Source organism: Aquarana catesbeiana, linkage group LG02 (assembly GCF_042186555.1).
Source record: "Aquarana catesbeiana isolate 2022-GZ linkage group LG02, ASM4218655v1, whole genome shotgun sequence".
Taxonomy (NCBI): domain Eukaryota; kingdom Metazoa; phylum Chordata; class Amphibia; order Anura; family Ranidae; genus Aquarana; species Aquarana catesbeiana.
In genome coordinates, this window is record NC_133325.1 from 797,251,326 (window position 1) to 797,276,936 (window position 25,611).

Genomic DNA, 25,611 nt, shown 5'->3' on the forward strand with positions numbered 1-25,611 from the left:
TCAGGAAATACTAGGGGGGGGGGGGGGGGTGCTTTCCTTCCAGTGAAGGGGTAACTATGCACATCTTAGCTGCATTGATGAGGTGAAGATTCAAGGACTTTCTGTAGTTTTGATTGGGGTAGGGTTGTGTGGTGGAGGAGAAATTGCACCGGTGTATAATCTGGTGCGTAAGTTGTTGTTTTGGTAATAAGGTGGTGTACTTCTTTCCAGAAGGGTTATATCAGTGGGCATTCCCACCATCTGTGGAGAAGTGACCCGTTAGCCGTGTTACATCTCCAGCAGAGTGGTGAGACATTAGGATATAGATCGTTGATATGTTCATCCATAATTTCTGCAAAAAAAGCCCTTGTTGAGACCCTATCATCTCCAACGGGGAAAAAAACTGGGGAGGCAGTTAGATCCGGAGAACTGGCAGATAATGACTATAGCCCTTTCCAAGTGTTCGAGAAATGTTCTTATATTAGAGAACGGCAATAAAATGTTGTATAGGTGGTATTATACGCCGGCTGCACTGGCTCGATTCATCCCAACATACTCTCCCCTCTGGTCTCGGGGATGTTCACAAGAAGGTTCTATGGCACATATTTGGTGGTCATGCCCGAAAACATGCAGGTTATGGGTCAGAGTCTATACCCTTCTTCGTAACTGATTTCATGTTCATCTCAAAAGGGACCCCTATGAAGACCCCTCTTGGCAGACCAATTGATGGAGTGCTTCACCCAGAACGGCAATTGGCTCTACATCTCTTTACTGCAACTAAACTAAACATTGTGAGTGTGTGGGAAAACCCCTGTGCTTAGCTTTGAGGCGGTCAAAAACCGTATGAATGATGTCATGGTGAACAAGAAGTTGACGGCCATCCTCTCGGTATACACAGGACAAATTTATTTGGCAACTGTGGATTATATATACCTGGCCCTCTTGGTTTGACGGCACGCTTCTCTTGATTGAAAGTTCCTTCGGCGCACACCCCATGGACTCTTCTCCTCTTTTTTTTTTTTTTTCTCCTCATTCTCTTTTCTTTTATCAGGTTTCCCTCCCTTTTTTCCTTATTTTCCTTTCTTTCTATTTTTCTGTCCATTATGCCTTATGCATATTCATATATCTAACAGGCCACCAGGTATTGCCCTGGTTCGGGTGGTTATAGTGATTACGTTTTGCTGTTTTATATTACTCAGGATGGATATAAATTTAATGTTCTTCTTTTTTAAGAAAATCAAAAACCTTTTTTCTTTCTCGAACATCACGGGACACAGAGCCACAGTAATTACTGATGGGTTATATAGGTATCACTGGTGATTGGACACGGGCACACCCTATCAGGAAGTTCAACCCCCTATATAATCCCTCCCCCTTGCAGGGATACCTCAGTTTTTACGCCAGTGTCTTAGGTGATGGACGTGTAAAGATGTCCTGTGCTGAGCTCCAAAGGGAATATCCTAAGATCCTATACTGGGGCAAGCCAGGCGAACCGGATCCATTCAAAGTGTCTTTTCATGGCCGAATTGAATGGTACCCGGGCCTCGTGTCCGAAGAAACGAGGTTTTACCCGTAATGCTTCTCTTTTTAGAGAGCTGGACCCCGCAGATCAGAAAATGGCTTTAAACTTCCTAATTTCTGGCGAGGTGCTTTACTGTCCCAGAACTGTTGGATCCCCCTACTGATTGGGGCCCCAGTCTCTGACGGTTTTTTCAAACGGAGCCCACCGTGAGAGGTGAAGATTGGGTCTGTGTAAACAGCACCCTGCGGCTGGATAAGGTAAGAGGAGATTCCACAGAATTTTTGAGTTCTAGTGGCTTTTCTCCTTTAAGGTAAATGCATGCTATGCCTATTGTGACCACCGGGGGCTGCCAAGAGCACAAACCTACACATGCTGAATGTCTGTCTCAGGTGTTGTAATCGCTGTGTATGTCCCAGCGTATCAAGCAGGCTGCAAGCAGGTAAGGTGGATGGGGGGATTTCTCATGTTTGAATGTTCCCCCCCAGGCTAGAGAGGGGCCACAGGGGTCTAGAAAGTGGTTATACCACCCGGGCTCTGTGGCCTAATGGCCACCATCTCTGAAGATAGCCGTTCAGGCAAATCTTGTTACCAGTCTCCCTCCTTCCCCCCCCCCCATCCCCAGCCTTTTCTCCAGAGCATGACAGGAGAGTCGGCAGTGCGGGAAGCGCTCGTTTTTTTTCAAAACTCGAGGGGGGGGGGGCGGTAGAGGAGGGGGCGGGATGTCAGCACAGAGTGTTTAGACTCCCACTCAGGCCAGCTGCAGGCTATTAGAGGCACTCTGTACAGGTGCACTCAGCCTTCTGAGAGACACAGAGCTGACGGTCGCATGTAAGGTGGGACACAGGCATTCTCCTAGGCAGCATTTACTGAAGTAACACCAGACTGAGCATTGGGTAGCAAGGCTTTTAGCCAGACTACATCGCTCAGCGGACAGTGTTCATTTGTATACCTCACACCTTGTTGCTTTGCACTATGGGTAGAAGAGGTTCAAGCACCCCAGGAACCAGAGACACTAGGGGATCTCGTTCAGGTTCTGAGGGCCCCCTGTCGGCAGCATCCTTCCCCCCTAAAGATGGACCAGGGACGGCTAGCCAGGGAGAGCCATCGGGGTCAGGGGCTACACCTGCTTCTGGCACTTCAGCCCCTGTATATATTACACAAGAGGTTTTTTCCTCAACCATTAATGGTCTAGAGGAAAGATTAATGGCCGTGATTACGTCTTCACTCAGTGGAAGAAAACGCACTAGGCTTTCCTCTGTTCCCCAAGACCCTCAGACAGAGGAGCTCTGGGATAAAGGAGATGAATCCCTTTCAGAGGATCGGGATGGGATGGATGATTCCTCTTCGGAGGATTCAGGTGGAGAGGGACCCTCTGCGACTTCCCAAGAGGAGAAAGTCTTAGTGCAGATCCTCACTGGATTGGTCCGCTCCACATTTAAGTTGCCCATACCTGAAACTGCTAAAGAATCCTCTTCTGCTTTGGGGTCACTGAAACCTTTCCAAGCAGCACATGCTTTTCCTGTTCATACTTTACTTGAAAAGCTTATTTATTCTGAGTGGGATCACCCAGACAAACGTTTTTTTCCGCCGAGAAAGTTTTCAACACTTTATCCGATGGAAGAAAAGTTTATTTAAATGTGGGGAATTCCGGCTATTGATGCCGCCATTTCCTCAATAAATAATAGCCTGACTTGTCCTGTAGACAATGCTCAGATGCTCAGGGATCCTGTAGATAAAAGGATGGAATCCCTATTGAAGGATGTTTTCTCCTTAGCAGGATTAGTGGCCCAACCTGCAATAGCAGCGATTGGAGTCTGTCAATACTTAAGAGACCATGTTAAGCAGGTCATCAAAGTATTACCTGAACAGCAGGCCCAGGGGTTTGCTAACCTTCCAGCGGCCTTATGCTTTGTGGTTGACGCCATTAGATATTCTATCGTGCAAACCTCCCGTCTTTTACTGGGGTTGGTGCATATACGTAGAATCCTATGGTTGAAAAATTGGTCAGCCGAAGCACCATGTAAGAAGCTACTGGCTGGGTTTCCATTTCGTGGTGCAAGGTTGTTTGGAGAGGACTTGGATAACTATATCAAGAGAACCTCTTGTGGGAAAAGCACTCTCTTACCTGTCAAGAAGAAGAGTAAGCGTCCCTCTTTCAAACGGACTCTTTCCCCAGCGCCGGGGGCTTCAGCCTCCAGGCAGTCTCGACGGCTGCCTCCATCGGGGTCCAGAGACAAGAGTCAACCCCAGGGACAAAAGAAGTCCTGGGGAAAGAAGCCTACTAGGCAAAACACTAAGACCTCTGCATGAGGGGGCGCCCCCGCTCACTCGAGTGGGGGGAAGACTGCGACAATTCTCAGAGCTCTGGCAGGAGGACTTCCAGGACAGATGGGTAGTCTCCACGGTAACCTTAGGGTACAAGCTGGAGTTTCAGGAATTCCCTTCTCCTCGGTTCCTCAGATCAAATGTTCCCAGAGACCCAGAGAAGAAGCAGTCGCTCCTTCTAGCGTTAGAGCGACTTTTGTCGCAGGAGGTCATTATGATAGTTCCCGCAAAGGACCAGGGATTGGGCTTCTATTCCAACCTTTTTACGGTCCAAAAGCCAAATGGGGATGTCAGGCCCATTTTGGACTTAAGGGATCTGAACCGATTCCTAAGGATTCAATCCTTCCGCATGGAATCAATTCGAACAGTAGTTCCCACCCTGCAGGGAGGAGAATTTCTGGCATCAATAGACATCAGAGATGCATATCTGCATGTGCCCATTTTTCCTGCTCATCAGAAGTTTCTGCGCTTCGAGGTAGGAGGGCGCCATTTCCAGTTTATGGCTCTGCCCTTTGGGATAGCCACTGCACCTCGAGTGTTCACAAAGATCTTGGCTCCTCCTCTGGCCAGATTAAGGGCTCAGGGTATAGCTGTCATAGCATACCTAGACGACCTGCTCTTGATAGACCGGTTGGTAGCCTCTTTGAATGGAAACTTGAGGACCACGGTCAGGTATCTAGAACACCTGGGTTGGATCCTCAACTTAGAAAAGTCTTTCCTAAAACCAGTAAGAAGACTGGAATATTTAGGTCTGATTATACATACAAGCCAGGAGAAAATATTTCTACCCCAGGCAAAGATCACTGCTTTGAGAGAGCTGATTCTGACAGTAAGGACCAAGAAGGGTCCCTCAGTCCGCCTTTGTATGAGGCTACTAGGGAAGATGGTGTCTTCATTCGAAGCAGTTCCCTATGCTCAGTTTCACTCAAGAATGCTGCAACACAGTATTCTGTCGACCTGGAACAAGAAGGTTCAGGCATTAGACTTTCCGATGCACCTGTCGCATGCGGTGCGTCAGAGCCTCAATTGGTGGCTCATACCCGAAAACCTGCAGAAGGGGAAATCCTTTCTACCGGTTACCTGGACGGTGGTAACAACAGATGCCAGTCTGTCAGGTTGGGGAGCAGTTCTGGAACAGGCTGCGGTCCAAGGAGTATGGTCCAAGACAGAGAGGACCTTACCCATCAACATTCTGGAGATCCGGGCGATACATCTAGCTCTAAAAGCCTGGACTATCAGGCTACAGGGTTGTCCGGTCAGGATCCAGTCCGACAATGCCACAGCAGTGGCTTATGTCAATCATCAGGGAGGCACCCGGAGCCGAGCTGCTCAAAAAGAGGTGAACCAGATCTTAGTCTGGGCAGAGATGCATGTGCCATGCATATCGGCAGTTTTCATCCCGGGAATAGAGAATTGGCAGGCGGACTATCTAAGTCGCCAGCAGTTACTTCCAGGGGAATGGTCTCTGCATCCCGACGTCTTTTGGGCCATATGCCAAAGATGGGGGGTTCCAGATGTAGATCTCTTTGCATCCCGATTCAACAAAAAGATAGACAGATTTGTGGCAAGGACAAAAGATCCTCTTGCATGCGGGACGGATGCGTTGGTGATTCCATGGCATCGGTTCTCACTGATTTACGCATTCCCGCCTATTCTGCTACTACCACGACTCCTTCGCAGGATCAGGCAGGAAAGGAAGTCGGTACTTCTGGTGGCCCCCGCTTGGCCCAGAAGGACTTGGTATGCAGAAATAGTAAGGATGACGGTAGGTTCCCCGTGGACACTACCGGAACGCCCAGACCTGTTATCTCAAGGTCCAGTGTTCCATCCTGCCTTACAAACGATAAATTTGACGGTTTGGCTATTGAGACCCACGTTCTGAAGAGTCGTGGGCTCTCAGGTCCTGTCATATCTACCTTGATTAATGCAAGGAAGCCAGCTTCCAGGATGATTTATCATAGAGTCTGGAAAGCTTATATAACCTGGTGTGAATCCAGAGGTTGGCATCCCAGGAAATATGTCATAGGTAGAATCCTTGATTTTCTACAGATGGGATTAGAGATGAAGCTGGCCTTGAGTACCATCAAGGGCCAGGTCTCTGCTTTATCAGTATTATTTCAGCGGCCACTTGCTTCGCATTCTTTGGTCCGAAACTTTATGCAGGGGGTGATGCGTCTTAATCCTCCGGTTAAAGCGCCCCTAAACCCCTGGGACTTGAATTTGGTCCTGGCTGTGTTACAGAAACGGCCTTTTGAACCAATAAGTCAGATTCCTTTGGTCTTGTTGACAAGGAAATTAATTTTTCTGGTGGCCATCTCTTCTGCTAGAAGAGTATCAGAATTAGCAGCTCTTTCCTGTAAGGAGCCTTATTTGATTATACACAAGGATAGAGTGGTACTACGCCCTCATCCTAGTTTTTTACCGAAGGTGGTTTCTGATTTTCATTTAAACCAAGACATTGTTCTACCTTCCTTTTTTCCAGATCCCTGTTCTCCGGAAGAGAGATCTCTACATTCGTTGGATGTAGTAAGAGCAGTTAAGGCCTATCTAGGGGCAACTACTCAGATCCGCAAGACGGATGTTTTGTTTGTGCTGCCAGAGGGTCCCAATAGAGGACAGGCAGCGTCAAAAGCTACCATTTCTAAATGGATTCGACAGTTGATCATTCAAGCTTACGGTTTGAAACAGAAGATTCCTCCGTTTCAGATCAGGGCACATTCCACAAGGGCTATTGGTGCTTCTTGGGCAGTGCATCACCGGGCCTCTATGGCTCAAATCTGCAAGGCCACAACCTGGTCTTCAGTCCATACATTCACCAGATTCTATCAGGTGGATGTGAGAAGGCATGAGGATATCGCCTTTGGGCGTAGTGTGCTGCAGGCAGCAGTACAGGGTCCTCAGGTCTGATTGCACCCTACTTGGTCGTGGTTCCCCCCCCCTCAGGTACCATTGCTCTGGGACATCCCATCAGTAATTACTGTGGCTCTGTGTCCCGTGATGTTCGAGAAAGAAAATAGGATTTTTTAAAACAGCTTACCTGTAAAATCCTTTTCTTTCGAAGGACATCACGGGACACAGAGGTCCCACCCCTCTTCTAATACACTATATTGCTTGGCTACAAAACTGAGGTATCCCTGCAAGGGGGAGGGATTATATAGGGGGTTGAACTTCCTGATAGGGTGTGCCAGTGTCCAATCACCAGTGATACCTATATAACCCATCAGTAATTACTGTGGCTCTGTGTCCCGTGATGTCCTTCGAAAGAAAAGGATTTTACAGGTAAGCTGTTTTAAAAAATCCTATTTTTTTTTTTCTTATTTTTTTTTTTTTTAATCAAATTTATTTTAATAAAATGCTTTTGGAATACAAATCTATCTATAGATAGTTTTTTCTATTTAAGATACATTAATAATTTTAGTTTATTCTGCATCAAACTTTCTTTATGTAGCATGAGGCTGTGTATTCTGCAATATTTACTTTTTTGGTAAACTCATTCAGTGAATCCAAGCTCTGCAAGCTGAGAAAACATGCACTGCATTAATGCATTCACACAATTTCACAGTAACCACGAGATAATACAACGCTCAGGAATATTCTTTTATCCCATTGTTTTGCAAATCTTTGTACACTACAAACTGTACGATTGACTCGGTTCTGATATCACTGTTTTATTAACCTGACAGCTTATTCTAAATAGGAAACCTTCATTTTGTTTGCAAATTTTAAAGATTCTAACTCCCAGCAAGAATAAGTCCTTAAGCATTTAAAGAGCACCTGTCATTTCAGATCCATCATGGCAGCGCCTGTTAGCGGGCATCCACTCACCTGCTGCCGCCACGTCCCTCACCTTGTTGTGTCACTGCCACATCACCAGCCGTCCCATTAAAGTGAATGGGACTGTCGGTGAGCCAACAGCGGGTCAGAGGAGGAGCCAACAGCGGGTCAGAGGAGGAGCCAACAGCGGGTCAGAGGAGGAGCCAACAGCGGGTCAGAGGAGGAGCCAACAGCGGGTCAGAGGAGGAGCCAACAGCGGGGTCAGAGGAGGAGCCGCTGCGGGACAGAGATGACAGTTGCTCTTTAAAAATTATGATTCAAATTGTGTTGATTTAAATCGAGCCTTTTTAATAGTGATTTAAATCGACTTGATTTAAATATAATCCACCCTGATATTACTTTTTTTTTTTCCTCGCATTGCATTCTCCCGAATAGGGAGACTCTCGATTACAAAAGCTTTTGTTTAGATATGTTGGGTTCTATGTATGGACATGTTTTCAGGTATTATGACCCTCTAGGATACCTCAGTTATTTTTAGACTTTTTTTTTTCCCCTGGGACATCACACGTGAACCTTGCTTTTGTTTTTTGCTTTGTTCATTACACAATGTAACCATCTAACTGCTGACTTCATATGTTGGAGTGTATATTAATAAACTTTTTCTAAAACAAAAAAAAAAAGCATACTAGATAGGGGGTCGACCTATTATCGGTGCAGCCGATATTCACTTTTTTTGAAGCATCGGTCACAAAACTTACCGATTTTTTTTTTTTTTTTTTTTTTTTTGCTTCAAAGGGTTGTACCGGGGTGATGCCGGCAGCTTCAGACATCACCCCCAGTACCGTAATTTAGAGCGGACGGCCGGCTTTCTTGTAATAACCGATGCGGCTCAGCAGCCGCTCAGCTGTTATTGCAAGCAGCGGGAGGGGGACGTCCCGCTGCCTTTCGCTGCTCGCCCGGACTCACCCGTCTTACCGGGAGACCCAAGCCACCAGCTGGCCAGAAGACCCAAACAAAGCATCTGATTTTTTCAGGTCTCTGATCTAGTAACCTGATCTAGTAAACTATCTAAAAAAATAGAAAGTATTCAAAAAGGTCGATCTTGACGTTTTGAATACTTTCAAGTGCAGAGGAGGGGTTTGGGGTCTTATAGACCCCCGATCCCTCCATAAAGAGTACCTGTCACGCAGGGCCAGTGCTACCACTAGGCATCCGCCTAGGACGCACTGCTGCCTAGGGTGCCCGGCCACTGGTGTTCCTACTCTCTTCTCTCTGCAGCAAGCAACGAAGTCTCAGCATCAGCAGGCAGCCGCCACTCCGTTCGCACATAGTGTCAGAGGTGCAGCGGCGGCGGAGTACTGTGTCTGTGTCCCGACTCCCGAATGAATGGAAGCAAGCAAACATTCATTGATGGGCACTGGTAGGCTGCATTGATGGGCACTGGTAGGCTGCATTGATGGGCACTGGTAGGCTGCATTTGATGTGCGCTGGTGAGGCTGCACTTGATGAGTGCTGGTGAGGCTGCATTTGATGGGCGCTTCATTAAAAAGGTGGGGGGGTATACATGGGCAGGGCAAAGGGAGTGGAGTCAAAATTGGGTTTCGCCTAGGGTGTCAAAAATTCTTGCACCAGCCCTGCTGTCAAGTGCCTATTATGTGTACATTCCTTGTGACAGCAATACAAGTGATTAGATTTAATTTTTTTTTAAAGGGACGATGTTAAAAATAAATAAGAAAAAAAAATGTATATATTTATTTTAAAGCGTGCTCGTGCAACAAAGAAAACGCATACGGTGCATATGAAAACTACATATGTAAATGTAGTTCAAATCACACATGTGAGGTATCGCCGCAATCATGAGAGTGAGAGCAAGAATTCTAGCAAGAGACCTCCTTTGTAACTCCAACCTGGTAACCATTACATTTTTTTTAAAGCATCGCCTATGGAGATTTTTAAGTATCGTAGTTTGCCGCCATTCCACGAGTGTGCGCAATTTCAAAGCGTGACATGTTGTCTATTTACTCGGCGTAACATCATCCTTTCACATTATACAAAAACATTGGGCTAACTTTTCTGTTTTTTTGTTTTTTTAAATTCATGAATGTGTCTTTTTTTTTTTTTTTTTTTTTTTTTTTTTTTTGCTGCGCAAATACCGTGTGACATAAAAAAATTTGCAATGATCACCGTTTTATTCTTTAGGGTCTCTGCTAAAAAAAAAAATATAATGTTTCGGGGGTTCTAAACTAATTTTTTAGCAAAAAATATGGATTTTAACTTGTAAGCAGCAAATGTCAGAAATGGGCTTAGGCATGAAAGGGTTCATTTTCTGGCTAAAGTTCAGTGATTAAAAAAAAAAAAAAATGTAAAAGGACAGTGTAAAAATAAAAAAATTAAATGTACAGAATATCGGCACATTATATCGGCCTGAGAGGTGGCCGAAAAATCGGTATCGTATCAGCACTGAAAAATAATATCGATTGATCCCTGATACTAGATTTTGGAGGACTGCCATGTGACTTTTATTTTTGTCAGGAGAGACACTTATAGCTTTTTCGGGTTATTTGGTTTTGATGTGTCTGGTTTCATAAAGTTAGACTTTTTACATGTTGTATTCTACGTTGCAGGAAAAAAGATGGCAGCACTGTTGGCTCGCAGAACGAAGTTCAGATTGTGGGGATGAGCGCCACCCTACCCAACCTCGGCTTGCTGGCCGCCTGGCTCAACGCAGAGCTCTATCACACCGATTTCCGACCTGTGCCGCTAAAGGAACACGTCAAAATTGGCAGAACTGTGTTTGATTCCACCATGACTCCCGTGCGAGAGTTTGAGCCCCTGATCCAGGTGAAGGTAAGAACAGGTGTCTGGAGCGGGGGGGGGGGAACAATCTATATAGATGGGAATTGGGTTAAATTCCTTGTTACATTTATTTATTTTCCAGGTTCATAGGTTTACCCTTTCAGATACAATGATTAAAACAAGACACAAGTAGTATAGTAATAAAAGAGATTTATTTAAAGCGGAGTTCCACCGAAAAGTGGAACTTCCGCTTTAAGGGAAGTGACCCCCTGACATGCCACATTTAGCATGTCATATTTTTTTTGGGGGGGGGGTCGGATACCCTCTTTTTTTTAGAGGATCCCAGCTCCCACTTTCTCCCGGCACACCGCGGCACCGAAAGGGAGATCACCTCTCCCCCCTCTCTCTCGGCAATCATCACAGGTCCCATATGATTTCCCGTCCAGTCACGGCACAAGGCTCGCGCATGCGCAGTGGGTGCCCGGCTGTGAAGTCACAGCCGGGCGCCCACAGTTACAATGCCGGTGCCGCAGAGAGGAGGGGGAGACAAGCGGGGCTTCATGCGCCCGCATCGCTGGACCCTGGGACAGGTAAGTGTCCGATTATTAAAAGTCAGCAGCTGCAGCATTTGTAGCTGCTGACTTTTATTGATTTTTTTTTTTTTTTTTTTTAAGCAGAACTCCGCTTTAACTGTGGTTACCCACTTGCCCTCCGGAAGGTTTACCCCCCCCCCCCCCTTCACCTTCATGACCAGGCCATTTTTTGCGATCTGGCACTGCGTTACTGCTGTACATAAATTCAATTTATGCCATTTTTTTGCATAGAGCTTTCTTTTGGTGGTATTTGCTCACCTCTTCTTTTTTTTTTTTTTTTTTTTTTTTGCGCTATAAACAAAAAAAGGTCGAAAATTTTGCAAAAAATATAAAAATAGTATTTTTTACTTTCTGCTATAAAACCAATCAATAAAATCCACTAAAAAATTTTTACAAATCCAAATTTCTTCATCAATTTAGGCCAATATGTATTCTGCTACATATTTTTGGTAGAAAAAAAAAATCCCAATAAGTGTATATTGATTTGGTTTGTGCAAAAGTTATATATCACAAACTATGGTATAGATACAGGGATTTTTTTTTTTTTTATACTAGAAATGGCAGTTATCGGCGCTTTAGTGCCGGTTCACACAGGGGCGACTTGTCAGGCGACTTAGCCGCCTGACAAGTCGCGCTCCGTTCTGTACTATGGAACTGTTCTAATAGGAGCGACGCAAGTCGCTCCGACTTAGAAAAAGGTTCCTGTACTACTTTGGGGGCGACTTGAGGTGACTTGCATAGACTTCTATACAGAAGTCGTTTTGCAAGTCGCCGTGGAAGTCGTGTGCAGGTCGCCTCGGTGAGGCGACCTGCAAGTCGTGCCGCCCCTGTGTGAACCGGGGCTTATAGCGGGACTGCATTATTGCAGAGGATCATCTGACAGCAACTGACAATTAGCAGACCTCCAGCTGTTGCAGAACTACAAGTCCCATGAGGCAGAGCAAGACTCTGAGAGCCACAAGCATGACATCCAGAGGCAGAGGCATGATGGGACTTGTAGTTTTGCAACAGCTGGAGGTCCGCTAATTACATTTCCCTGGTATAGATACAGGGATTTTTTTTTTTTAATATTAGAAATGGCGGTGATCGGTGCTTTATAGCGGGACAGCATTATTGCAGCGGAGAATTTGACAGCAACTGACACTTTGTGGGAACCAGTGACGCTAATACAGTGATCAGTGCTAAAACTATACACTGTCACTGTACTAATGACTAGGGCTGAAACTACTAATCGATTATGAAATTAATCATTTACTATTTTCATTAATCGGCCAGTAACATAATGGGGTTAAAAAAGCTAAAATTAGCCCTATATAGTACAAAAAGAGCAAATCTCTACTGTAAATATTACTTTCACTGTTGCACAGTAAAAAAAAACGAATTATTATTATTTTTTTTTTTAACTCCATTATGTTACTAAATGTCTTAGGCCTGGTTCCTACCCATGTGTTTTTTGGTGCTTTTTGCAGAAATGCACTACAGTTCATTTAACGTTCACATCTATGCTTTTTTCAGCTGCTGTGTATTTGGAAAGGGTCAAGGACCTTTTTCAATACAAAACTGTGCTTTTTTGGTTCAATATACTTCAATGGAGAAGCTGCAGAAAACCATGTAATATTACAGTTCTGTTTGAAAATCTGCAAAACAGTCTAGAACTTTTTTTTTTCTTTAAATAAAAAAATTTGATCGGAGTCCAGATTCAACCTCTAATAGTATATAGAGTATATCTCTTCTGTCTGTTATTCTCAGAGTGGATTAAAGATTTTACTCCCTAACCATATAGTTGGTCATTTATATTTACCCCTGCGTATAAAGATATTTAGGAATAAATTGCCTTTTTTTAAACTTCACATATTAACTAAATTATACACCACACTTTTTAAGGTTATTAACCAATTAATCGTTTAATCGAAACCATAATCGGCCAACTAATCGATTATGAAAATAATCGTTAGTTTCAGCCCTACTAATGACACTGGCTGGTAAAGGGGTTAAACCTCTAGGGCAGGGATATGCAATTAGCGGACCTCTAGCTGTTGCAAAACTACAACTCCCATCATTCCTCTGCCTCTGGGTGTCATGCTTGTGGCTGTCAGAGTCTTGCTATGCCTCATGGGACTTGTAGTTCCGCAACAGCTGGAGGTCCGCTAATTGCATATCCCTGATCTAGGGCGATCAAAGGGATAAATATGTGTCTAACCCGTGTTTTGGTGTACTGTATGTGGCCTTTTTTCTAAGAGCCCTCTCACACTGGGGCCGCTCCGCGTCAGCTAAAAATAGTGATGCTTTATCGTTGTTTTTAGCGGTGCTATTCGGCCGCTAGCGGGGCGCTTTTACCCCGCCCCCGCTAGTGGCCGAAGAAAGTGTTAAAAGCACTGTTGCCGAAGAGCTTTTCAGGCGCTTCGGCAGCGCTACCCATGCATTCCAATGGGCAGAGGCGGTGAAGGTGTGGTGTATAGACCGCTCCTCCACCACCCCCAAAAATGCTGCTTGCCCCTCGGGCTCTCACACTGGGGCTGCAGGGGAGGCATTTTTCAGGCGCTTTACAGGCACTATTTTTAGCCCAAAAGTGCCTGAAAAACGCCTCCAGTGTGAAAGGGGTCTTGGATGTGATGGATTTTATTTGAAATATATTCCATCACATCGCCGCTGTCAGGACTGAGCTCTGCCTGGTTTACATAGGCAGACGTCTGTCTTGTGTGGGTGCCGGTGGACATCCATTGTCCGGCACCCACTGATCGCTTCCGCGGTGACTAATCACAGCAGAAGCAGCACACCCCGTGTGTGTGTGTGTGTGTGTGTATATCTGTCTCTGTCTCTCTCTCTCTCTCTCTCTCTCTCTCTCTCTCTATCTATCATATCTCTATCATATCTCTATCTCTCTATCATATCTCTATCTCTCTATCATATCTCTATCTCTCTATCTCTCTATCATATCTCTATCTCTCTATCATATCTCTATCATATCTCTATCATATCTCTATCTCTCTATCATATCTCTATCTCTCTATCATATCTCTATCTCTCTATCTCTCTATCATATCTCTATCTCTCTATCATATCTCTATCTCTCTATCTCTCTATCATATCTCTATCTCTCTATCATATCTCTATCTCTCTATCATATCTCTATCTCTCTATCATATCTCTATCTCTCTATCTCTCTATCATATCTCTATCTCTCTATCATATCTCTATCATATCTCTATCATATCTCTATCATATCTCTATCATATCTCTATCTCTCTATCATATCTCTATCATATCTCTATCATCTCTATCATATCTCTATCATCTCTATCATATCTCTATCATATCTATCATATCTCTATCTCTCTATCATATCTCTATCATATCTCTATCTCTCTATCATATCTCTATCTCTTTATCATATCTCTATATCTCTATCATATCTCTATCATATCTATCATATCTCTATCTCTCTATCATATCTCTATCTCTCTATCATATCTCTATCTCTCTATCATATCTCTATCATATCTCTATCATATCTATCATCTCTCTATCTCTTTATCATATCTCTATATCTCTATCATATCTCTATCATATCTATCATCTCTCTATCTCTCTATCATCTCTCTATCATCTCTCTATCATCTCTCTATCACATCTCTATCACATCTCTATCACATCTCTATCACATCTCTATCACATCTCTATCATCTCTCTATATCTCTATCATCTCTATCATATCTCTATCTCCTAGATAGATAGATATAGTGGTCGGCAACTGGTTAAACCAACATAGTTTATTATCATAACTAATACCAAGTTCCTTGTAAATCAATAATGGATATACATTCGTATTACAGGAATGTAGTTTAGAGGAGTAAGGACAGCCTGGAGGGGTGGGGGGGGGGATAGCCTGGAGCAGGATAGGCAGTGCAGAGGGAAGAGTAGTCCAGAGATGTGATTGTAGTATGGAAGAGTAAGGACAGTTTGGAGGGGAAGGGGAGGATAGCCTGGAGGTGGCTGGAGCAGGGTAGGCCATAAAGGGGGGAGGGGGGGGGAGGCGTATGGAGGGTTAAGGAGAGCCTGCAGCTTCATATACTTTTATATTCTCAGTAAAAAAAAAAAAAAAAAACAGAAATCCTGGAAAAAAAAACTATGCCAATCTTTGAATTTAGGACAGAATATACGCTACATTTTGGAACAGATTTTTGTAGATCTATAGATATGAAGATTTCTGTGCCTGATGTGACCCCGCCATGTCTTTTTTTTTTTTTTTTTCTGCAGGGTGACGAGGATCACATTGCCAGCCTGTGTTATGAGACGATACGAGAAGGTCACGCCATCCTGATCTTCTGTCCTTCCAAGAACTGGTGCGAGAAGCTGGCGGACACCATCGCCCGAGAGTTCTACAACCTCTATCAGAGGGCCTGGCAGGAAAAGGCAGGTGAGCTGGTGATGTCTGCATGGTAAGAACTGCAGCTTATAGCAAGGAGTTGATAGTTTGGTATTGTTGCCCCTCTCCTCCGCTTATTAGGGCTGCTATTAGAAATCACGGGGTCCCATGCTGCCTACCTGACAGGCCCCCCCCCCCCCCCACCAGCCGGAAAAGACTGAGGACATAGATTCATCAGTCCCTTTTCTCTGTAGCCTCAGCTGCACAGATGAATGAATTGGAAGCGCTCTGAGGTTTCTTGCTCATTCACAAACTGAAGCATAGTAAACAGTTTACTATGCTTCAGTAATGAACGGACAAAAGAGTTATTGGTACCGATCACTCACTTTGTTCATTCAGGGCTAATAGATTTTATATTCACCAACCCCCCCGCTCTCCATCCTGAAACACCCCCCTGTGTACCCGCAGCAGCTGTCGGCATGAGAGGAGGGAAGCCAGGCCAGCAGGGGGGCCCAGACGGCAGATGCAAGAGGCGCATGTGCTAGAACCAATCCCCCAAAAGCCCCGAGGAAGGAGATGCTGGCAGTGTTGCAGTGGGAGGCAAAAGAGGATTGGTCTCCGCAATAAGCGTAGAGCCGGCCCTCCTGATCAGCAGGTGCCCAGGCCCCCCTTTTGAACTGATGGGGCCCAGTACAGGAGGTAAGGCTGTGTACTGCCTTGTCAGCAGCCTTGCCTGCGCTGGTCACATGACTGTGTGATGGAGGCACAAAGGAGGACTACTTATTGTATTATGTGGAGCAATGGTGATGCTGTAATAATCTTATTAGGGTTACTCCTGGTAGCTGAGCACAGATGGTATGTTTAGTACTAATACTAATATTTAACAAAATACAGACATAATATTCTTTTGCTGGTTAATATAAGGTGCGGTTTATGGCCACTTTATTCAGGTCATCTCACTAGTGCTGGGTCCACAATATCTCTTTGACTTCAGAACAACCTGAGTTCTTTGCTGCGTGGATTCAGCCAGCTGCTGGAAACGTCCCCTAGGGATCCAAGCTGACCTGATAGCTGTGAATCTCATGTTCCACCTCATCCTATGGCATCATGTTGTCTACATCAAATCTGACCCTCCATCTTCATTTCACAGAATTATTATTTTTTTGTTGGTTAAGATAATCTTTATTCAGTGATAGTCATCTGGTACCCACCCCCCGTCTCATGCTCCTGTTCTTAGCTGAGAGGTGTGGTCTGCTGGCAGTGTACCCGCTCCCTTCTGCACTTGGCCCCGCCCCCTTCTGCACTTGGCCCCGTCCCCCCTTTTGGCCCATTTCCCCTTCTGCGCTTGGCCCCGTTTCCCCTTCTGCGCTTGGCCCCGTTTCCCCTTCTGCGCTTGGCCCCGTTTCCCCTTCTGCGCTTGGCCCCGTTTCCCCTTCTGCGCTTGGCCCCGTTTCCCCTTCTGCGCTTGGCCCCGTTTCCCCTTCTGCGCTTGGCCCCGTTTCCCCTTCTGCGCTTGGCCCCTTTCCCCTTCTGCGCCTGGCCCCGTTTCCCCTTCTGCGCCTGGCCCCGTTTCCCCTTCTGCGCCTGGCCCCGTTTCCCCTTCTGCGCTTGGCCCCGTTTCCCCTTCTGCGCTTGGCCCCGTTTCCCCTTCTGCGCCTGGCCCCGTTTCCCCTTCTGCGCCTGGCCCCGTTTCCCCTTCTGCGCTTGGCCCCATCCCCCCTTTTGGCCCCGTTCCCCTTCTGCGCTTGGCCCCGTCCCCCCTTTTGGCCCCGTTCCCCTTCTGCGCTTGGCCCCGTCCCCCCTTTTGGCCCCGTTCCCCTTCTGCGCTTGGCCCCGTCCCCCCTTTTGGCCCCGTTCCCCTTCTGCGCTTGGCCCCGTCCCCCCTTTTGGCCCTGTTCCCCTTCTGCACTTGGCCCCGTCCCCCCTTTTGGCCCCGTTTCCCCCTTCTGCACTTGGCCACGCCCCCTTCTGCACTTGGCCCGATATCTGTATGTTGATGTTGTCATGAGCGATTATCTGAGCATTCAGACATTTTACGAATCCAGCCATCCAGAAATGTCCTTGACATTAAAGATGACGTTTATTCTGTGTATATTTTGACTTCACCGCCCACCTCTCCACCTCATCCAATCAGAGAATGCTTTGCATTCATTTAAAAGAATGCAAAGCATTCTCAAAATGGCGCTCATGCCAAGTAGCCGACCTATACAGTGATTTCCTTCTTCCAGGGGCATCAGCCAGGTGTGGTGTATATATGTAGGTTACATTGGTCCAAGGTGGAGCAATGTAACTATGTACAAATATGCTGTGCATGTAATTATTCTTTAACCACTTGCCGACTTCCCACCTTACATTTTACTGCGGGCGGACGGCATGTACAGACAAAGCGACGTGCCCATACGTTGAACTAAACCTCATCACTCTGCATCCATTATGTACTGAGTTGCAGCCTTATGATATGTTAATTAACTTTTTTGCATTCATGAGCGGGTGCACCTAATACATTTGGCCTCCGAATATCAAGTTTCAACTATTACTGGTGATTTATTTATTTTTTATTTATTTTTTTTAAACATGTAACAGGAAGAATAATCTGGGGGATGTATTCTTTGGGTTACCCAATTTAATGAACATTGTCCTCCTTATCCTGCTGTTTTACTGCATCTTTATCTCTATTTTCTCCACTAGATGGCAGCAGAACACCACAAAGTATTCCAGCTACAGTCTTATGGCCAAATATTGAGAGTAATGATGACCAAAGCTGGCCATAGACAGGTAGATGGGGTTTTTTTTGTTCAGGAGAACAACAAAAAAATAGATTCCTCTCTCCACATATTTAAAGTGGATGAAGGAATGCCCCCTGCTGGGACATTGTATTATTACAGAGGGATCTGCTGCTGTCAGAATAGTGATCGGCAGCTGAAGCCACTGATCAGTGTAAGTTGTCCAGCATGTCTATATGACAGAAGTCGATGAAACAAGCAACTGATGTGGAGCAGGTACAGCCACACACTGATCGAAGATCGGCCTGCTTTCCATTCATCTATGGTCAGCTTAAGTCCATCCGAAAGATAATCTCACCACACCACCATTTATAATCGTACTATGTCCATTGTTATTCTCTAATTTACACAGCTGTATTCTACATGATCTAATCTTCTCTTCTCCTCGTTTTCCCGCTTTTCTTCTTCACTCATTTTTCTAATTCCCTTCTCATTTTTCCACTTCTTCTCTTTTCCCCTTCTCCACTTTTTGCCTCTTCTTTCTTCTTCTTCCTTCTTCTTTCTACTTTCTTCCTCTCCCCTTTCTTTCTTCCTCTCCCCTTTCTTTCTTCTTCTTTTCTCCCCTTTTTTCCCCTCTTTCTTCTTCTTTTCTCCCCTTTTTTTCCCCTCTTTCTTCTTCTTTTCTCCCCTTTTTTTCCCCTCTTTCTTCTTCTTTTCTCCCCCTTTTTTTCCCTCTTTCTTCTTCTTTTCTCCCCCTTTTTTCCCTCTTTCTTCTTCTTTTCTCCCCCTTTTTTTCCCTCTTTCTTCTTCTTTTCTCCCCCTTTTTTCCCTCTTTCTTCTTCTTTTCTCCCCCTTTTTTTCCCTCTTTCTTCTTCTTTTCTCCCCTTTTTTCCCCCCTCTTTCTTCTTCTTTTCTCCCCCTTTTTTCCCCTCTTTTTTCTTCTTTTCTCCCCCTTTTTTCCCCTCTTTTTTCTTCTTTTCTCTCCCTTTTTTTCCCCTCTTTCTTCTTCTTTTCTCCCCCTTTTTCCCCTCTTTCTTCTTCTTTTCTCCCCCTTTTTCCCCTCTTTCTTCTTCTTTTCTCCCCCTTTTTCCCCTCTTTCTTCTTCTTTTCTCCCCCTTTTTCCCCTCTTTCTTCTTCTTTTCTCCCCCTTTTTTTCCCCCTCTTCTTCTTTTCTCCCCCTTTTTTCCCCTCTTTCTTCTTCTTTTCTCCCTCTTTTTTTCCCCTCTTTCTTCTTCTTTTCTCCCCCTTTTTTTCCCCTCTTTCTTCTTCTTCTTTTCTCCCCCTTTTTTTCCCCTCTTTCTTCTTCTTCTTTTCTCCCCCTTTTTTTCCCCTCTTTCTTCTTCTTCTTTTCTCCCCCTTTTTTTCCTCCTCTTTCTTCTTCTTCTTTTCTCCCCCTTTTTTTCCTCCTCTTTCTTCTTCTTCTTTTCTCCCCCTTTTTTTCCCCTCTTTCTTCTTCTTCTTTTCTCCCCCTTTTTTCCCCCTCTTTCTTCTTCTTCTTTTCTCCCCCTTTTTTTCCCCTCTTTCTTCTTCTTCTTCTTTTCTCCCCCTTTTTTTTCCCTCTTTCTTCTTCTTCTTATCTCCTGCTCTCTCTCGGTTGTCCCTCTCTCGGAAGGTGGCTGCCAGGAACCCAGCTTTTCTCCAGTAGCTCTGGACAAGGACGGCATTCAGGACGTGGTTGGTCAGTTGAAGCGTTGCCCGTCTGGATTGGACATCATTCTAGGACGCACCGTGCCATGGGGGGTGGCTTTTCATCATGCCGGTATTCATTTTTTTTTTTTTTATCCATGTTCATTCTGTTATCTTCATTTTCCAAAGCGGAGATATAAAATGTGAAATCCATGGGATTCTCTGTTGTAGTTTCCTGTCACATGTCTGATGATCTTCTATGTACCGTGTATTACATGTTCCCAGGTCTGACCTTCGATGAACGGGATATCATAGAAGGGGCCTTCCGCCAGGGCATTGTGCGTGTTTTGGCGGCCACCTCCACCTTGTCTTCAGGGGTGAACCTTCCCGCACGTCGGGTCATCATTAGAAGCCCGCTCTTCAATGGACGGCTCTTGGATATTCTCACCTACAAGCAGATGTCCGGGAGAGCCGGCAGGAAGGGAGTTGATACTGAAGGTGAGTGACAGAGAAATCTCAGACTTCATCTAAATATCAGTTATTTAGCATATGTAAAATGTTTTAACATTTGGACAATTATGTAAGATTTATAAAGGTGTCTGAAACAAATGAGATCATTAAAGCCCAACTCTGGCCAACTGGTGTTAGAACCTCTGTTAGCTCTTTATTTTGCTGATGAGGAAAAAGGGAGGAACCAGGGAAGACAAAAATTTATTTATCCAGATTAATCTTTAGCTTTAGAGTTCATTTACTGCTTGTTAATAATTTAGGCATTTAAATGCCATAGGTTCACTTTTTAAGCTTTTGAGCTTTTTTTTTTTTATATTGATTTAAGTGAAATGTTTATACACTGAACCATCTAACACATTGCTATCTACTGTAGATTCAGGTGTTTTTATCAAGATGGTGAAACCCTGGTTTCTTGTGTCTGCAGGGGAGAGCATCCTTGTGTGTAAGCCCACCGAGAGGGCGAAGGGCATCAGCTTGCTGCAGGGGTCCCTGAAGCCGGTGCAGAGCTGCCTTCTGCGGAAGGAGGGGGCCGGAGTGACGGGCAGTATGATCCGAGCCATCCTAGAGGTGAGGCAATTCCTGCCAGTCTCATAGGTTACATAATATATTTTCCATACCTGCATTGAGCAAGCTACGCGTTTTCTGATTCGATGAGGTGGAGAGGAGGGGTTGTGACCATCTCCACCTCTTCCTATCGGAGGTTACTTTGCATTCATTGAGAAATGTATTAACCACTTCCCACCCACATGACGTTCTGGACTTGTAGTGGAGATATCTGGATGATAGTTGCAGCTTCAGCCAGTGTTTACCTAAAAGCCATCTGTCACGGACATGGCCAGAGCGGAGGCTGTTGGAGAGGACTGTGTGCAAGCCTGTTGCCCACCGATTATGGGCCCTAGCATTTGAGGTGAATGAGAAATCCAGTCTGAACTGTACTAATCGGACTCAGTCATGTATATATTGTATGGGGACTCCTTACTGTATATTTGTGTCCCTGAAGAGGGAGGGGGGATTCCTCCAGCAGCCCCCTGCTGATAAGACTGATTCATTCTGCTGGGACACATCCTGTGAGGAGATGCTGGTGTTATCAACATGTGTTTATGTTAATTGAGAGAGCTGATCACATTAGCCACCAGCACTGGCTAATAGACGAATGGTCTAGGCTGAGGAGGGGGGAGATTGTTGTTTGTATTGTTAATTGTATTAATGTGTGAAGCTCGGTGCCCACAAGACTGTCATCTGGTCTGGGTACATTTTCTAGTAAATTAGGTCATGTTAATTAGGTTAGCTTTGAGTCATCCCTGCTGTATAAAGGTCTGTGAGATCTCAAAATAAAAGTAGTTCTGATGTACTCCAAGACTGGTGTTGTCTAGTTCTTGGGGTTCCTATAGCCAGATCATTGGACTCGTGTTCCAGAACTTAGGAAGCGGTATATGACGGAAGCACTCAAGCGGAGTGTGGGGCGTTCCGTGACATTGGTGGCAGCAGTGGGATAGCTTCCTAAAGTCTGGGACATCCAAACTTCCATCTGGATCCAAGGTCCAGATAGCAGAAGAGGAGAGGTACAGATACCAGCCGCCATGGATGAGGAATTCAGAAGGAGGTTGCGAGAGATGCAGATACAGCACAGAGGACCAGTATCGGAGCAGGTCCTGCTGGGATGGTGTGATTCTATTCGCTGCAAACTCTGGAAGGAAGCGCTAGCCCGGGAGCAGCGACACCAGGGAAAAGTTCTCCCCTCCATCGAGGAAAGGTACTGGTCGCAGTACGGACTGCGGGTGCGGTTTTTGGGAGAAAAACCACACAAGAAGCAGACAGCTGAATTAAGCAGGCTGGTCTGGGCAGAGATAAAGCTGGATGAGAGCTACAGAGCCCTCCGGTGGCATGTATCCCAAGCATGTCCCTGGATAGCGGATGACAGCCCAATGGAAGGCTTAAGCTACGGCGGCTTGGGACTGTTGTTTGTGAAGCTGACAGGGGACTCTAACTTTGGGAGTGATTTGGAGCGGCGGGTGGACGAAATCATGGATTTCAGAGAAGGGCTACTGAACATTTCGGAAGTGCACTGGGCACAGGAAGATTTGGAGTTTCTGGCCGTTCAGGAATGGGAGCTAGAGATCGCCTACAGACGGCTGCTAGACATTGCTCAGTGCCAGGGCTGGGCTCCCTTTGCCTGGGACTATCAGGAAATACCAGCTGACAACCCTGAAATCCTGGCTGAAGAGTCGGCAATGTGGCAGAGCGATAGTGTGCTTTGCCAACCTGCCCCCACAGCTATGGAGGCGGAGGTCTTATGGCGGATGCAGCAAGTGCTGACTGACCTTGATGATCCTGTTTCTGCATGGGATGATATTGGATGGAGGAATGTGCCTGTCCAGCAGCATGCCAGAGAATCTGCAGTGGAAAATCTGGAGATTGCCATCCCCAAAACTGAAGTGCTGACAACAGGGCAGAGCTCTGCTAACCTCTGCCCAGCACTGATAACATCTTCTGGGTTCCATGGACAGGAGATGGTGAACCTCCATCCCCAGACACCAGTTGCAGAGACAGGGGATTTGATAGACTTTTCTGCTGAGGAAGAACCATCGGGTGAGCCCCCAGCAGAAGAGTTGGGATTAGGGCCAAATTTCATTGCGCTCTGCTCAGCACTGATGGCATCTTCTGAGTTCCACGGACAGGAGATGGTGAACCTCTATCCACAGACACCAGTTATAGAGGTAGAGGATTTAATATACTTTTCTGCTGAGGAAGAACAACCTGATGAGCCTCCAGCAGAAGAGCTGCTATCAGGGCCAAAGTTCACTGTGTTCTGCCCAGCACCAACAGTGGCTTCAGCCTTCCTGAGAGAAGAGGTAGTCAACCTTTCTCCCACAACACTGACAGGGACATGTGATTTTCTGCCAGCAGCATCTATGGAGTTAAAACAAACTTCTCCAGCTGAAGATCTGGTAACTGAACAGAGGGTCCAAGACCTCTGTCCCACACTTTTACCAATTCCAGAGACTGGGGATTTAATAGACGTTTCTGTAGAGGAGGAACCACCTGGCAAACCCCCAGCAGAAGTGCTGACAACCGGACAGAGGGTCCAAGACCTCTGCCCCACACCTGCAGCAATTGTGGAGGCCCAAGGTGAGGAGGTGGCAGTCTATCGCGGGCTGCAGATCAGGATCCAAGGAGAGAATGCAGTCATCACCTCACAACTGCAGCTTGATCTGGTGTCGGTTGATGGGGCTTCAGTCCCCACCTGTATACCCCAGGGATGCTGGGCAGTCGGCCCAGATCCCCAACAGCAGGATGGAGTGAGCCCAGTCCCCCTGTCTTCTCTTCAGCGGCAGAAAGGATTCCAGGGAGAAGGGCCAGTCCAGGCCTCTCCCCAGCGGCAGATATGTTCTCTGAGAGAGGCAGAGGATGGCTGGGTGAGTAATGCACTGTTTGGGATGATTTGTTTGGGGTACTGTGTGGGTACAGGCAGTAGAGGACTGGAGCTGTGGACTAACTTCGGAGTCAACCCGTCTGGGGTCTCCTCCTGTGTTAGTCTCCTGCCGAAAGGGGAGAAATGTCACGGACATGGCCAGAGCGGAGGCTGTTGGAGAGGACTGTGTGCAAGCCTGTTGCCCACCGATTATGGGCCCTAGCATTTGAGGTGAATGAGAAATCCAGTCTGAACTGTACTAATCGGACTCAGTCATGTATATATTGTATGGGGACTCCTTACTGTATATTTGTGTCCCTGAAGAGGGAGGGGGGATTCCTCCAGCAGCCCCCTGCTGATAAGACTGATTCATTCTGCTGGGACACATCCTGTGAGGAGATGCTGGTGTTATCAACATGTGTTTATGTTAATTGAGAGAGCTGATCACATTAGCCACCAGCACTGGCTAATAGACGAATGGTCTAGGCTGAGGAGGGGGGAGATTGTTGTTTGTATTGTTAATTGTATTAATGTGTGAAGCTCGGTGCCCACAAGACTGTCATCTGGTCTGGGTACATTTTGTAGTAAATTAGGTCATGTTAATTAGGTTAGCTTTGAGTCATTCCTGCTGTATAAAGGTCTGTGAGATCTCAAAATAAAGGAAGTTCTGATGTACTCCAAGACTGGTGTTGTCTAGTTCTTGGGGTTCCTATAGCCAGATCCATTGGACTCGTGTTCCAGAACTTAGGAAGCGGTATATGACGGAAGCACTCAAGCGGAGTGTGGGGCGTTCCGTGACACCATCCTTTACGTAAAAGCCATCCAAGCGGCTGATTAGCCACTGGATTGCTTTTACAGGCAGCGGGAGGGGACATACACCCCCCCCCCCGCTGCCACTCACTGGTGGCTCTCTGGGCTTTCCCATGTGATCAGAGAGCCGGAGATCCAATCCGTAGGTGGCACCTGGTTACCACAGAGCTGGCCAAAGACCGGATGGTCTCTAGCCATCTCTAAAATCCTGGTAGGCCAGAAGCGACGTAATGACTTCTGGCTTTGGCACATGCAAAGACTGTCATTTTTTTTTTTTCTGAACAGCAGAGATAAATTAAAGTAAAGTGCCCCTGTCCCATCTCATGCAGAAGCGAACACATATACGTAGATCGCGCCCACATATGTAAAGCGGTGTTCGCACCACATGTGAGGCATCGCTGCATGCGTTTATAGCGAGAGCAATAATTCCTGCGCTAGACCTCCTCTGCAATTCTAAACTGGTAACCTGTAAAAATGATTTAAAGCGTCGCCTAATGGAGATTTTTTAAGTACTGTAGTTTGGCGCCATTCCACGGGCGTGCGCAATTTAAAAAGCGTGACATGTTGGGTATTTATTTACTCGGCGTAACATCATCTTTTATATTTTACTCAAAAATTGGGTTTTATATTGTGCTTTTTTTTTTTCGTATTAAAATGTATTTGTATTTTTTCGGGAAAAAATTGCATTTGAAAAATTGTTGTGCAAATACTGTGTGACATAAAAAATTGCAACAATCGCCATTTTATTCTATAGGGTCTCTACTAAAAAAAAAATATTTTATTTCTATATCTATCTATCTATCATCTATCTATCTATCTAGATATATCTATCTAGATATACAGATATATCTAGATAGATATATATCTATCTAGATATATCTATCTAGATCTATATAGATAGATAATGTTGGGTTCTAAAGCAATTTTCTAGCAAAAAAAAAAATGATTTTAACTTTAAACCAACAAATGTCAGAAAAAGGTTTAGTGTATTGACTTCCCTCATTTACACACCAAAGTGTATTCCTTTGATCTAAAGGACAAATTGTTACAATTTTTATATTTAAGTTCCATAATGTGACGTAAAAAATTGCAACGATCACCATTTTATTATCTAGGGTCTCCACTAAAAAATCTAAAAAGTAAAAAAAAAAAAAAAAAAAAAATATATATTTACA

General features: G+C 45.4%; 1 protein-coding gene across 1 annotated transcript in view; it reads left to right on the forward strand.

The window, feature by feature from the left end:
• POLQ (DNA polymerase theta) overlaps positions 1-25,611 on the forward strand; it is a 117,974-nt gene that overhangs the window by 21,946 nt on the left and 70,417 nt on the right. The window contains 5 exon segments of the mRNA XM_073617496.1: positions 10,225-10,447; positions 15,247-15,406; positions 19,691-19,837; positions 19,990-20,202; positions 20,639-20,781. Coding sequence (XP_073473597.1) covers positions 10,225-10,447; positions 15,247-15,406; positions 19,691-19,837; positions 19,990-20,202; positions 20,639-20,781 — 886 coding nt within the window.